The sequence below is a fragment of the Balaenoptera ricei genome, chromosome 12 (assembly GCF_028023285.1).
Source record: "Balaenoptera ricei isolate mBalRic1 chromosome 12, mBalRic1.hap2, whole genome shotgun sequence".
Taxonomy (NCBI): domain Eukaryota; kingdom Metazoa; phylum Chordata; class Mammalia; order Artiodactyla; family Balaenopteridae; genus Balaenoptera; species Balaenoptera ricei.
The window spans coordinates 40,790,306-40,805,784 of NC_082650.1; the positions used below are offsets into that span (position 1 = coordinate 40,790,306).

General features: G+C 33.9%; 1 protein-coding gene across 2 annotated transcripts in view; it reads left to right on the forward strand.

Moving 5' to 3' along the window:
- The window catches only part of TBC1D32 (TBC1 domain family member 32), a 185,970-nt gene that overhangs the window by 22,081 nt on the left and 148,410 nt on the right, over positions 1-15,479 (forward strand). For both annotated transcript variants that reach the window (XM_059941965.1, XM_059941966.1), the window contains 7 exons: positions 5,371-5,439; positions 7,338-7,463; positions 10,312-10,390; positions 10,517-10,620; positions 10,712-10,773; positions 11,331-11,475; positions 13,844-13,903. In XM_059941965.1, the coding sequence (XP_059797948.1) occupies positions 5,371-5,439; positions 7,338-7,463; positions 10,312-10,390; positions 10,517-10,620; positions 10,712-10,773; positions 11,331-11,475; positions 13,844-13,903 (645 nt within the window). The remainder of the gene's footprint in view (positions 1-5,370; positions 5,440-7,337; positions 7,464-10,311; positions 10,391-10,516; positions 10,621-10,711; positions 10,774-11,330; positions 11,476-13,843; positions 13,904-15,479) is intronic.

The following is a 15,479-nucleotide window of genomic DNA, read 5'->3' on the forward strand; positions in this document are numbered from 1 at the left end:
TCTTATTTTAGCATCTAAAGACCTTTAATTAGGATCCTTATGATCCTACAGTAGGACCAAAATCCATCTTAGATTATCAACCTATTCTACTTCTTGCTCTTTTCCCTGTAGCATTTGCTCAGAAATTATTTGCTTGGTTTATACTTTCACACACGTGAATATGTCTAAAAATGTTTTCCTTTTGGAATTATCTACCTATATTGATATCACCAACAGGTCTGTTTTGTGTTGCTTTACCAATCAAGTTGGCAGACACTGCTCCCCTCAGGAATTTTTAATCATATTTTCAGCTGTTCTAAATATTTCTAACAACTCTGTTGTAGTCAATGGAACACGTTTTCTACATGTTCCAGTTAAGTATCAATAAATTATTATAGTTAGTTGCAATGGAAATTTGTCCATCCAATGATACACAATAACACACAGAAATGTTAAAAAACTATATAGGTAAACTTTAAGGTAGGTATTAGACTTATTCTCATTTCTAGTGTAGTATTTCATTGCTTAAGTAACATTTTAAGAGTAATTTGTACTATGTTTAAGAAGACAAAGGAATCTTATAGGGTAGTAAGCATATGAATGAGGCTACTCCAATCAGATAACTACTAAAGGCTATGCTTTTCTAATATGCATTATTACCTGAGAGGAAAGACAAACATGGTAGAATTAAGGGACTTCAACTCCTTGGATACATATTCAACCAACAAATATGTATTGGGCATATGCTATGTACAATATCTTGTGCCAGGCACTGTAAAATTGCAAAGATTAATCAGATATACATTATTTTTTCAAGGAGCTTACTTGAGAGTAAAGAGATAGGATATGTACATAAATAACCAAGTTGCAAGTAGAAGTAATGTGTCATGGGAATCCGAAGACGAGTCCTTATAACCAAGAATATCCAAGAGCTATAGAGGAAAGTATTTCAGACAAGGGAAAGTTCAAAATTTCTTCATCAACAAAGAATGTGGCATATCTGGGAAGCTCTGAGTAGTTTATGTGAAGGGTTAGGACAGAGTTTGCAGGGAGTAAATTGGAAGGTTAGATTAAGGGCAGTTTATGGAGTAAGGGTAAGGATTATATCTTAATCATTATTTATTGTTTCTAGCTATAAAATCATGGTGCCTGGTAACATAGTAGGTGTCTGACACATAGTAGATGCCGAATAAATATTTGAGGAATAAATGAATGACTTCAAAAGCTAAATTGAATTGTTTTGTAATTTGAGAGAAATCACTTTAGGTTTCTTAACAGGAAAGTGTGCGTCAGACCTAACTGTTGGATGCAGAAGGGCATGGGATGGGGAGAAAGTGGATGTAGGGAGATAAGTTAGAAGGCTATCATGGTAGTTAAGTAAAAAGTAATGAGGACCTGAACTGAGGAGGCTTTGTAGGAGTAGAGACTGATGTGAAATTATTGCAGGAGTAGGATCATTAAGCTCGATTTTTGAGATGTTTTGGAGGGAGTAGTGCAAAGTGGAAGTAGAAGTTAAAGGTCTAGTTATGTTTTTTTAAGCCAAAGTGGCTGGGAGACTATGATGTTATGAACCAAGTCTGGAATTAGATGTGGAGAAGAATGTGGTGGGTTCTTCTTTTATTCTTTTTTTTTGTTGTTGTTGGGTATACGTATTGAATTTCAGACACCAGTAAGGTATCCCAGTGGTGTAGCAGGTAGTTGAACATGCAGGATTCATTTGGTAGAAATGTTGGGGATAACAACGTGAGTCATCTGTGCAGAGATGTTGCTACTTAAGCCACCTAAGTAAGCAAGACCTTAGGAAACACATTTCAGAGGACAGACAGAAATGGAAGAATGGGTTAGAAAGGGTACTAAACCATATTGCACTGGGTAGGAGGTTAAGGGGGGGATGAAGGCTAGAGGGAAGTCAAATAAGATGAGGACTAAGAAAAGATCTTTGGATTTGGTGGTTAACTGTTCACCACAGAATAATGTTGAGAGTAAGAGGAGGGAAGTTGAGGGATCATCATACTGATTAGTTGCGATCATTTTTGTGAAGTAAAAAGCAAAGACATTTTCAAAGTAAGGGTTGCTTGCCTGAGGTATTGATCATAAAGAGATAAAAAAAAAAAAGTCTTTGTCAGGGGGAGCATTTAAGCAAATGAATTTTAATATCTAAGTATTATCTTTTTTGACTGCTACTTGACATAATATTGGTTGTTTCACCAAATATGAACTCCTGTAGTTGCGAATGTTCAAACAGTATCTGACTCTGCATTTACCAGGGCTGTTGTACAACGTGACTTCTCTTTTAGAAAAGAAGGTGAATGGAAATCTATGGAAATCAATGAATTATATTTATAGATCTTGAATAGGCAGTAGGTAGGGGGGGACTCAGTTTTCTATTTTCAGATAGAAAATTCCCTGATTGAAGTAAATTTGAGATTTACTTCAAATTTTAAAATTTAATAATGATAAAGCAAAAAGACTTTACATTTTTCCCTTTTAATTCTTACAGTGATGCTAGGAAGTGGATGTGAAAACTGAGGATGGGGTTAAAGATTCCAGGGTCACATAGCTAGTTAGAATTTTAAAACCTGGCTTAACCTTCTGTCTGATTAAAATTCATGTCCTTGATATCCTTATTTGCTAATGAGCTGGATGGCAGGACATTTTAGACATAGATGATAATCTGATAAAAGTCATGATAGTGGAAGTGGGAGGACCAGAAGAAATCAATTTTACAAGAGGCAAAAGGGCCAGGCTAAAGAAAAGAGCTTGTGTAATTAGCAGTAGAATGAGTGTGTATATGTACTTTATATACTTATATACATACTATATACACATATGGACATATATACTTCTATATAGACAACATATATCTTAATGTTTATATATGTATGTATATACTATGTAAGATATCGTGTGTTGTCTATGTATACTTTTTTCCCATTAGACAAGACAAGCTGCATTTATATATACTTACATTTTATTTAGTAGTTACCACTCATACATTTTAGTATTTTAATTGTTATATAATGAAAACTCAAAGATCTATTATTTAATATACAGTTCTTCTAATTTTAAAAAGTAGTATATACAGACTTCAGCAGTTGAATTATATACTTTATTTTTTAATTTTTTTTTTATATACAGGTTCTATTTTATACATGTTAGTGTATGTATGTCAATCCCAATCTCTCAATTCATCCCACCGCCACCCATCACCTCCTCCCCCCGGACCCCCGCTTTCCCCCTTTGGTGTCCATACGTTTGTTCTCTACATCTGTGTCTTTATTTCTGCCGTGCAAACTGGTTCATCTATACTATTTTTCTAGATTCCACATATATGCGTTAATATATGATATTTGTTTTTCTGACTTACTTCACTCTGTATGACAGTCTCTGGGTCCATCCACATCTCTACAAATGACCCAGTTTTGTTCCTTTTTATGCTGAGTAATATTCCATTGTATAAATGAACCACATCTTCTTTATCTGTTCGTCTGTCGATGGGCATTTAGGTTGCTTCCATGACCTGGCTATTGTAAATAGTGCTGCAGTGAACACTGGGGTGCATGTGTCTTTTTGAATTATGGTTTTCTCTGGGTATATGCCCAATGAACTATATACCTTTAGAAAGGAGTAAAACTGAGGACATTTTTAAGGCTTTTTAAGAAAATTTATGTTGAAGGATCTGAAAATATCAGGCTGTTTTGGGTTTGTTATCGAGTGGCAATATGTACCCTGTATTGTTAGAGACAATGTAACATGGTAGGAAGACTGGCTGTGGAGTCATTCTCGAGTTTAACAAATGTATATTGAGTGCCAACTCTGTATCCAGCACTGTTTCAGGTATTGAGGATACTATAGTGAAAAAGACCAAATTCTAAGTGATAGGAAGGCAGCCATGCAAAGCTCTAGAAGAATAGCATTGCAAGGCAGCAGGAATGGCAATGGCAGAGGTTCTTAGGCTAGAGTGGGCATGGCATCTTCCAGGGATGGAGGAAAGAAAGGCCAGCATGACTGAAACCTGCATGGCAGAGGGCAGAGTGGTATGAGAGAAAGTTAAATAGGCAGGGGCCAGATCGTGTAAGTCAAACTTTTATATTTTATTCTGAGTAAAGCAGGAAGTCTTTTTGTGGGGTTGAAGTAAGGGAGATAAAGAGACTTGATCTATAATTTTGAGAAGCTTTGTCTATTGCTAGAGAATGGATGTTGGGGTAGAGGAGGATGAGATTAAGAGCAGAAGCAGGGAGACCAGTTAGGATGAATTTAAGTAGTCTAGAGTTGATGATGGTGTCAGCTAAGGTTTTAGCAGTGAAGTGGCAATGGGTAGTTAGAGTTATGATATGTGAAACTTGGGAGTTGTCATGGCATTGGATGTATGAAATGAGAGGAAACAAGGAGTCAAGATTGACTCCTATTTTTGACTTAAGACAAAATATGGATGGATGGTAGAACTATTTACCAAGATGGGGAAGTTTGAGGGAGGAGCAGGTTTGGAATAAAAAAATCAAGAGTTTTATTTTGGATATGTTAAGTTTGAGGTGCTTATTAAACATCCAGGGGAAGTGTTGAAAGGATAATTATATATGTTACCTTGGAGATGAAGTGACTGATAAATTTGAGTCATTGTGATGTATTTAAGAACTAGATGAGAACACCTCAAGAGAGTATAGACAGTGAAGAGAAGAGGGTCTCTAATGAAGATGGGAATCTGAGTTCTGATTGCTGGGTGACTTGGTTTTCAGATTTCTCATACTTCAGAGTCATTGTGAATTGAGGTAGTACGAGGCTTGTTACATAATAACGGCAGCTTTTATTTTTAGGCGGTTATTTAAGGTATTATTTAATTGCTTTGGCAAGAAGAAGATTCCTTTTCTAAAACAGCTTATGGTCTTCTCTAAACTTTTTTCTAGATGGAAGTTTTTACTTTAGGAATTCTTCACCTAAGAGGAGACATGGAGAAAGTTTAAGGAGAAGCACAGGAAAGAAAAGGAACAGAAAAGTTCAAGCAGCATCGTAGCTATGCTTAGGGTACCATCAGTGCCTTCTTATTTGTTTATGTTGTTTTACCTTTGTTTCATACATCTCAGATTCCTGGGTACAAAACATTTTTAGCTTAATATCTTTTGAGTCTTATAATGTTCTACATGTTGCAATTGCTCAGCAAATGATAACCTCATATACATGAAAGTACACTGTCCTACTGGGACATTAAGTTTCATTTAAATGCCTTGGGATACAAAAATTCTAAGTTTGCCGCTAAATCAAAATAGATCATTCCCTTCTCTTGTTTCAGAATCTGTTTTGTGCTTGGAGTTATATGAAAAATCATTTATAACAATACTCCTAAAAGTCTACTAAATGAATGAAGGAATTAATGTTCTGTTAATTGTGTTACAGAGTTATAAATTTTGTCAAGGAAAATTACAGTTGATTTTAGACCAGTTGGATCCTGGGCAACCTAAAGAGGTAAGTTTAAAGGATAACTGTCAAGTTCAGTCAGATATATATATATATATGTAATAGATTATAATTAGTAGCAGCTGGATTATTTCTCTTGAAGATAGTCCTTTAATATCATGGCAGTTCTAGACTGATATCCCTGCTAGACTTTCTAGTCTTGAAATGAAAAGTCACAGAGTAAGAGAGGCTCTCCTTAGAGAGTTCTCACAGTTTGTAAGAGGAAATTTTTATTTCTAGTTTCAATTTTCAAGGATGAATTTATGAGCAGTTTCTCCCAAACTGTTCCTTCACTGTTGCTTTGTATGTGATATTTTAGTGATTTCTTTGAAGAAAAAAATCTTCATTTAATGCTCTTTCTACTTCTGGAAAACGTGAGCAACTTTGACACATGTTCATTTATTAGAAAATATTTTTAAAAAGCAATTTTATTGAATTGAGCCTCTTTATATTGTAATAATTGTATAAATTACTGTTTATGAAGTTTTATTTCATTTGAAAGTCAGTCTGTTTCACTTGAAATAGAAAATGATAGGATTTTTGAAGTACCTCAGACGTCTGTTATATCTTGCCATTTGGTCTCGTTTTTGAAATACATTGTTTTTCTTCAACTTTTCATTTTAAATTAAGTGAATAGCTATGATTTACTCCCACTGATTTTTTTTTTTTTTCCCTCTCAGCATTTCGCATTCTGATTTATTTTCTAGGTTTTAGTAAATGTTTCAACAGATTGGCAATGGAACCTGACTTTATATGATAACAATATTATTGTCTTTAGTTTAAGTGGATTATTTGGAAATCTATACTTGTTCAGAAACCTTTGTTCTACTTCTGCAAATAGTAAATTGTTAATGGAGTTTTGTCCTAAAAATTAAGTGAAAAGGAGAAATTTACTTAATATTTTTAAACTCTCTTCATAGTCCCCCTAATGCCTATCCCAAATAAAATTGTATTTAAGAGTTTTTCATATGAATATATAGACATTTTTAAACACATGTGTATTCTATTTGTTTCACCTAAAACTTGACACCCTGAAAACTGACACCTTGACACATTCCGAGGGCTTGGTGTCCTAAGGTCTTAGCTCTTTGACTCTTCATTTTTTTTTCCCCCCTCACTAGGTTTCAGTTATTTCAGCTGAGGAACAACCAAATTTTGAGGAACAGGTTGGAATCAGTGTGTTATTACTCACTAGTTGGAGAGTGAGTGGGGGAGAAGCTTTATTCCACTTACGATTGGAGTAGAGCTATTTGCCACTGCTGTCCCTTGGGTCATACTGTCTTGAGTGAATTCTGATTGAATTTTGAGAAGAATGATTAATAAATAAGATTTCTGTGAAAATTCAGAAATTCAGTTTTGCATCACATTGCTGAATCACTTTTTTTCCCCCTATATCAGTGGTTAGAAGGTCAGAAAATACCGTGTAGCAGCAAAAACAAGTTCAAATTAATTGTTTTGTGAGAATTGTTCATATATCCTAGAATGGGAATACTTCACCAGGGACATAACTGGGCAGTGTTTTAGAATTAGAGTCCTCAAACTGTAGTACCACCTATGGGGGTCTGTTCAAGTGAGGAAAGTCTATGGAGGAGACACTGGAATACCTTATTCTGGTGATTCAGATTTGGCTACCATCCCTTCTCCTCTTCCCCTTAGACGTGTGACCTAGAATCTCCTAATATAGTTAGGTTATTTTATGTAAAGCAAAAACTAAAACACTATTTAGTTTCTCTGCTTAACAGTTTAAAAAATGAATTAAGAATTGTTTTATAAAAGGGCCTCTGATTTTCCATTGGCTCTTTAAAGCAGTTATCCAGACTCTGCCTTTCAATGTTTGTTAAATATTTGGAGAATTGCTATTATTTTGGTGGCTGAGTATTAATAAAAATTCTTTTAAAAAATTATAGGTGAGATATGAAGGCTTGCAAACGTTATGTTCAGCTCCTCCATCTGATGTACTGAACTGTGAAAACTGGACCACTCTCTGTGAGAAACTGACAGTGTGTCTTTCAGATCCTGATCCTGTATTTAGTGTAAGGAAATGCTTACAGAAGTGTTAAGAATTCCTGTTTTTTTTTTTTTCCTACTATTCTAGAAGCAAATGGAATATAATTTTCTTTAATGGTAGCTCAAATATATAATAGTAGTGCAAATATAACTTCAGCTGCAGCTTTTGAATTGTCAAGATTTTTTTTTTTTAAAGGAATTAACTTACTATGTCATGATTAGATTCAAAGTATGCTTGGTCAGTGTCATACTTCATTGCCAAATAATAGACTATGTTAGCTTATGCATTTTGTTTTATCTTGTAAAGGGATATCCAAGTATCTGTGTCAATGTTTTTGAATTAAGAAAAATATTTTAAAAGAAAGAGTGTGTTTTTGAAAGAATTCATGATACATGAAGACTTGAGCTTACAATGATTACAATTTATTCTAAAGGATTAATAAGCATTTTCCCTGTGCAGTTAAGTGTTAGAGATTGCTTAACTGCTTAAAAAGAGAAGTTAGAAAACTGTAAAGCTAACACTTTAGAAGATAATTGAGATGATAATTGAGATGAATTATAAAACTAATATAGAAAATTACAAAAACTGTAAAGTTAGTCAGTAGAGAGAGTTATTTTATATTAAAAAAATGATTCACATATGACTTCTCAGAAATACTATGTTGAAAAGTAAGATTATATTAAAAAGTGCAGTAATTATATGGGATTAAAAAAAAATCCTGACTGTATTCCAGCATCACATTTAACTACAAACTAGGTTTTTTATGTATGTACATATGTATTTATTTTGGCCGCACTGGGTCTTTGTTGTGGCACTTGGGTTTCTCTAGTTGTGGCACGCGGGCTTAGATGTGGTATGTGGGAACTTAGTTTGCAGACCAGGGATCGAACCCGGGCCCCCTGCATTGGGAGCACAGAGTCTTAACCACTGGACCACCAGGGAAGTCCCCCAAACTAGGTTTTTTTTAAGTGTCTTTTTCTTCATAAATGATGTGTCAGTGAAGAAAAAAATTGGCTTTAAAATTGATAAGGTTTTTTTATATAGAATTTTTTAAGGTATTAGTAAAAAAAAATTTCCAGCTCTTCAACAAATATGCACTGAATACCTACAGTGTACATCATTGTAGTTCAGATGCTGGGAACACTGAGCAAGACAGAAGCCTTTGCCTTCATAGAACTTCTAGAAGAGGAGACAGACAGTAAACAGTTAATACAAGTAAAAATAAAACTCAGTACCTTTTTACTACTTAAAATTACTCTTCCATCAGTGAAAATATAATTATACTGGTACACAGAAGTGGTTTAGAAACAAGTGGTTTGTTATTTTTATAAGGGGGGAAATGGTGTTTAATTACCCAATACCTGGATGCAGTTCAACCATACTAACCCCAGAGGGTGATGCAGACTTCTCTAAAAACTCAAGGATTCAAGAACTTCAAAGGGGAAAGATATTTCAGGGTTACCTTTTAACATTTCAAGGCATTCTAACAGGAAATACAACTGTAAATTTCCCTCTTAAAGACAGAATAGTGGTCTAATAGGTTTCCTTTATTCCTTTTATAAACATGGTAAAGATCCTACTGGGTCAATGTAAGTGGCCTGATTTGACCATTATATTCAGCAAGAGTCAATGTCCATACTTAAGGCAATAAAATTGGAAGACATTGTCATAGAGGGGAAATGGTAATAAAACCAATCAACTTGAATAGAAAACAAGGCATGGTGTTCTTTTCATCTAGAACTTACGCTTTACCCAAATTCTTGAGTTTGATTCTGTTTCTTCATTTTCTACTCTAAAGCAGGGGTCCCCAATCCCCAGGAACTGGGCCGCACAGCAGGAGGTGAGCGGCTACGCTTCATCTGCCGCTCCCCATGGCTCGCATTATGGCCTTAAGCATCCCCGCCCTACTGTCTGTGGAAAAATTGTCTTCCACAAAACTGGTCCCTGGTGCCAAAAAGGTTGGGGAATGCTGCTCTAAAGGACTCTTACATGTAACTGAGTGAAGCCTATAGTGTTCGGAAAGTATGACAAATACTTACCAATTGCTGCAACTGTGAAAACTTCCCAAAATATTTAATATCCTGTGTTCAGTACGAACCTCTTGGGTTATTGAAATATATTTTTAGTCACTTGGGTAACCATTTTTTGTAAGTGTATTCATCTAATATTTGATATAGTCAAGGTTAGTTTTTTCTTCAGAGTAGAACATTTGAGAGAATTTTTTTAATGGGAAACTGAATTTCACTGTTAGGATCAATCCCATCAAAGTTGGTATAATTAAAATGATAAGCTGTCATTTCTAGGTGCCTACGAGTGTCAGGTACTGACTACATCTGTTATCTCATTTAATTCATTTACATTGTGGTAGTTTCTACTTTACGTTTTAATAATGTAAAATTTTGGAATATAATATTTTTCTTGGGAATAGGCAAAATTATTGAAGTCCTAAAAATCTGATTAATCTTCCTATGTGAGCAATTAAAACAGAAACAAATAGTGGATTTGGAAAGGAGTGGGGGTTTTTGTTTGTTTTGTTTTACATCTAGTACTCCTACTGTTTCCTTGTTTAACTCCTTTACATTGTGTCAAATTGTAACAAATTATACTGTTTCCTTTCTTCACCCCATCTCCCCATGTCTGTATCTGCTATTACCAGATTTTACAACAATATACTGCTGTATTAGATTGACTCTTAAGTTTTGGTTGACTTTACTATTTGCCAACCAACACAAGAATGCGCCGTTTTAGTTACATTTCTACTGAAATTTTTGAATGGTCTTGGTTTATTAAGTTTTTTTACTATGCAGAAAACGATTCTTACAAAAATAGATGATGAAAGAATCTTGGATACAAATCTTGTTTCATTTCCATAGGACCGGATTTTAAAATTCTATGCACAGACGTTTACACTTTCACCGTTACATATGACCAAGGAAATTTATAAAAGCTTAGGTATGTTTATTATATCATTTTTAAAACTTAAAAGTCTGTATTTAAGAAAATGGATAGGAAATAACTGTTGCAGAAAGCACTGTAAATGAATGGCATAATAACCTTATTTTTATTTTTTCTTTTTAGCTAAATATTTGGAGTTACACTTTATTTCTAGAGAAAATCATACTCCTACTCTTTCAACTGGCATAGATATAACTAATCCTAATGTGATCCATTTACTTAAAAAGGTATTCATTTTCTATAATATGCTTTTATTTCTGTTTAATTCTATATTTAAGAATTCTAACTTCTTGAGAACGGTTATGCACTGTTTTATAGGTTCGTCTTCTAAATGAGTATCAGAAAGAGGCTCCATCTTTCTGGATTCGACACCCAGAAAAGTAAGCCCCCTAGTTTATGCCAATATAAAATTAGGAGTGTTACTGTCCACATACATTTCAAATAGAGTAGAGACAGTCTTAACTGATTTATGTGGTTGGGAAAGGCTTACTAGTTTATTTTTTAGCTTTTCATTAGCTATGTGAATGGCTCTATGCAAGTACCATTTTATACCATTTAATTATCACAACAAGGTAAGAAGAGGATGTTGTAGCTTCAGGTTCTTTCATTACTGGTCTTCGCTACTTTGGTCAAGTTCCTTGAATGTTCTTTAAACTTTTCCCTTTTTAGTTCTAAGATCTTTAATAAGGTTGTAAGAGTAACTGTGGGTCTAAAAAGGAAAGTTAAATTTGGACAGCCAGTGTTGAAGTAGAGCATAAGTTTTTAGAGCAGAGAAAACTGGGGGTGAATTTCACCCCTGCCATTTACTGAAACATTAAAAAATGATGTTTCTAAAGATTACTTATTACTTTATCATTCCATAAATATAAAATGTCACTATTACATATATAATAGCATTTGTTTTTTTCTAAAAATCACTTCTTTCCCAAACTTTAAGGTATATGGAAGAAATTGTGGAGAGTACTTTGTCTTTATTATCAGTTAAACATGATCAAAGCCATCTTGTCTCACAAAAGATTTTGGATCCGATATACTTTCTTGCATTGGTTGATACCAAGGCTGTGTGGTTCAAAAAGTGGATGGTAAGGAAATATGGAATGTTTTACTACCTTTCTTTGCATTGCTCTATTGTGTCAAAGAATAGCTGCTGTTTGAATGTTTACTGTGTGCCAAGAGTACTAATCACTTTTACACGTGTTAACTCACTTAATTCCTATAACGATCTATGACGTAAGTGGTGGTATTATTATCCCATTTTATAGATGCAGCAACTGAGGGATAGAGAAGTAACTTGCTCAAGATGGTTTACCTATTAGGTGACAGAGTCAGAAAAGGATTTTAATGGTAATTCATTTGAATCTATTAAACTGATGACCTATCCAAAATCATGTCTTAGTTTAAAAGCTACGAAATTTTTAAGCAGATGTGGTAGAACATAAGGGTTCAATGCTCACGTTTCTCTGGCTTAGATGTCTGAAAACATCTCTTCATTTGCCACTTAATGAAATTGCAGTTTGGAAAATGTGTTTAATGCCTGAATGCTGGTGACTTCCTGTGAAGTTGATCACTATCTTAGAACTGGAACTAATATTAAGAGATTCTTAAACTGTTACCTCCCTCATCTGCTGTTGAATAAGAGTGGTCTGTGTCTGGCAGTAGTCATAGCTGTGTTGGCTTGTGTTCTTACATCTCTGTCCCTCTCAAGCTGTATTTGTTGCAGTGGGGAAGGATGGGAATGGGACCATGACTTGCCATGCAAACCATGCAAAGCAGCAACATGTTCATTTACTGCTTAGCACGATTTGGACATTATCTTGCTGATGACTTTCTTTCTTTCTTTTTTTTTTTTTTTTTTTGCCTTTTATCTAAACTGTATAATAATGCCCAGTTAACCGAAACATAATTCTGTTTGGTGCTTAGCACTTACCTGGCCTACGTATAGTATATGTTTCATAAATGCTTGCTCAACTTAATTTTACCTGAACCCTTTGTTCCTCACATCTGACATTTGACCTTTTTCTTTTTTTTGATTATCAAATTATACCACTATTGTAGACAATATACAAAATATGTAAAAGCACAAATAAAATTAAATTTCTCTAATTCTATAACACAGGGATAACAGCTATTAAGATTTTGTTTTATGTGGTTATATGCTTTAAAAAAGACCTAAACAGGTAAATTTTAACAAATCATATTCTAAGTGTTTATAATTAACTTTTTTTACTTAACATTTTTATTGTCAGCACTTGATTCTTAAGAGAATGATGCACATTACAGGAAAACCAACCAATGGAAAATTATTAAATCAGCTCCCCAAGTGTGTTCTACTATTATTAAAATTTATCACATTCTCCTCCACTCATCTAAGGCAGAAGTTGTCAAACTTTATGTAAAGGGTCAGGCAGTAAATATTTCTGGCTTTGTGGGCTGTCCTGTTTCTGTTGCAACTACTCAGTTCTCAGTAGCCCAGAAGCATCCATAGGTAATATATAAATGAATAGATGTGACTATGTTACAATAAAACATTGTTTACCAAATCAGGGGGCAGCTGAATTTGGCCTGAGAGTTGTGGTATGTCAACTCCGGTCTAAGGGATGTACTATGAGGCTTTCGTTTTAGAACATGATCAATAGTTTAATTGTAAGTCAACATGTTTCTCTTACTAAACCTGGAAAAAAGATTAATGGTTTTTTAAAACATTTTAAGCTACAAGGGGTAAAACACACAGGGTTTTGATTAACCCTCAATTAACCCAAACCCCACTTAATTAAATTCTATTCCCCAGAATTTTGATAGTTTTTACAGACTATTATTTAATTTTTTAAAGTAAAATGAAGAAACTACATTGAAGGCTAATGATAACGAACATAAGTAATATTCATGTAAAATTTCCCCTTTGTACAATGCATAAAAAGCATATTTTAATCTCATCTATGTTCTAAGGAGAGAGTTGTTTTGGCACTTCGAATCATTTTTACAATATGACTGGCAGAGAATGATTAAGATACTGTCCCTTCAGAGCATTTCAACCTTGGCAGATTTCTGCATGTGTAAACAGTACAGTACCCTCTTCATTGTGAGAATTGTGATTCCTCCCCTGACGCCCCCTTGCCCTCACTTCTTAATCTTTCCTTTAGGCTCTGTCATACACTCGTAGTCAGACATGTTTTTTTTTGGCTTTAAAGTAATTTAGCATGGTAACTGGACACAACGGAGGGATATATTGTTTTCTATTGGTCTGTCAGTAAATGCTCCAGTTTTTAATATAATTTTCATTCTTATGACTGCTGTGCTCATAATCATTGTACTTAGAAAAACGTGTTTTACCCTGATTACAGTAATTTAAACTAAGTTATTGTGTAATTTATGTTAAGGAAATGTTGCAGGAAAAATAGATTTTGAATGGTATAGCTTGAATATTAAATACCATTTTCCTCCTAATTTTAGCATGCATATTATAGCAGAACTGCAGTACTAAGACTTATTGAAAAGAAATATAAATCTCTGGTAAGTCTATATTTCTGTTCTTATCTTGAGAAATATTATCACAAAAAGATATCTGATGTAATAACTTGAATGTGCAAAGTTGAGTGATTAATTAATATCGGATAATGAAGCAGTTCCCCTTTTATGTGACTTTTAAACTACCAGTCTGTGAACATAAAAGAATAAAAGTAGAGACTTAAAATACAGTCAGGATAACAGGAAATATATAACTTCATAGTAAACTGAGCTGGTAACTAGCTATTTTGGGATAAGCCATATTAAGTATTGGGTTGGCCATAAAGTTCGCTCGGGTTTTTCTGTAACATTATGGAAAAACCCAAATGAACTTTTTGCCAACCCAATATTATCATACAGTTTAATTCAGATCAGGTGTTTGTAGGGGAGTTTGTTCTATAAAATTTACCCATGTTTTTAACTGAAAGTTGCATGATAAAACTCAGAATGGTAAATGCTTTTGTAGTTGCAAAAATTGATTCAAGTTACACTAAATAAACTAACACTGTAAAATATATTAGTGAAATTTTCTGCATTTACTGCTATTAGTAGAACAACATGTTAGGGCACTGAAAGGAACTGAAATCAGCAAGTCTAGCAATTAATTGACAAACATGAAAATTGTGAAATTAAAGTTATACTAATATGACTTTGAGATAATAAATACGTTCTATGTAGTTAGGTAGAATCTTGAGTTGAGAAGTGAGGTAAAGGGAAAGATTCCTAGAACTGTGAATTTTAGGAAGACTGCAGTAGAACATAAATTGAAGAAAGGAGAATAACTAATTGTTTTGTGTTTGAGAATTAAGAGAATTAGGCTTCAGAAAGGAGAAGAGGGACATATTGAATATTAGGATGGGAATTTATTTGTAGAGGTAATAGGTATTTAAAAATCCTTAGAGAAACTGAGTCTTTCCACATTTCTCTCATTCCCATTTTAAATGGAAATTTGTTGCTGCCGTATGAGCATAGAGTGATCTTGCTAGAGTAGAAAAAGGAGAAAAAACCAAGAACAATTTTTTTCCTCCTATGGTTTGACATACAAATAACTGTTGGTATGACATAGGCCCTAGTGGACATATTTCAAATGTTTCTTGTAGATTAACTCTTAAAATCCATTCCTTATTTGAAAAGTGAATTATACTATAATCAATTCATAGCCTACAAGTAGTTACTTTATTATCAACTTCAGTGTTCTATCAACTTGTTCAAATATTTCATGTTCATAATTAAACTTGCATGAGATTTCCTCTTAAACCTCATTTTCTCTTAAAGCTTTCCTAAATTTACCAAAATATCAAGAGATTTTTTTAATGGTGTGTGTGTGTGTGTATATAATTTTAAAAGTAAACCCAACTTTTGAAAAGAAACATTGGGGAAAATGGATGCCATGTGTGTTTGTTCCCATTTTCCTTTCAGAATTGAAGATCAAATTTTGTATATCTGCAGTGGGAACTTTGGACCACTCCATGGATTTGTCTTTTGTTTTATAAGAGATCCTTACGAAAGGACTGCAGTCATAGCAGCTTGTTTAACATGAGTATCTACTAAAGCATTTCCTCTAGCTTCTCAACAGTGCTAT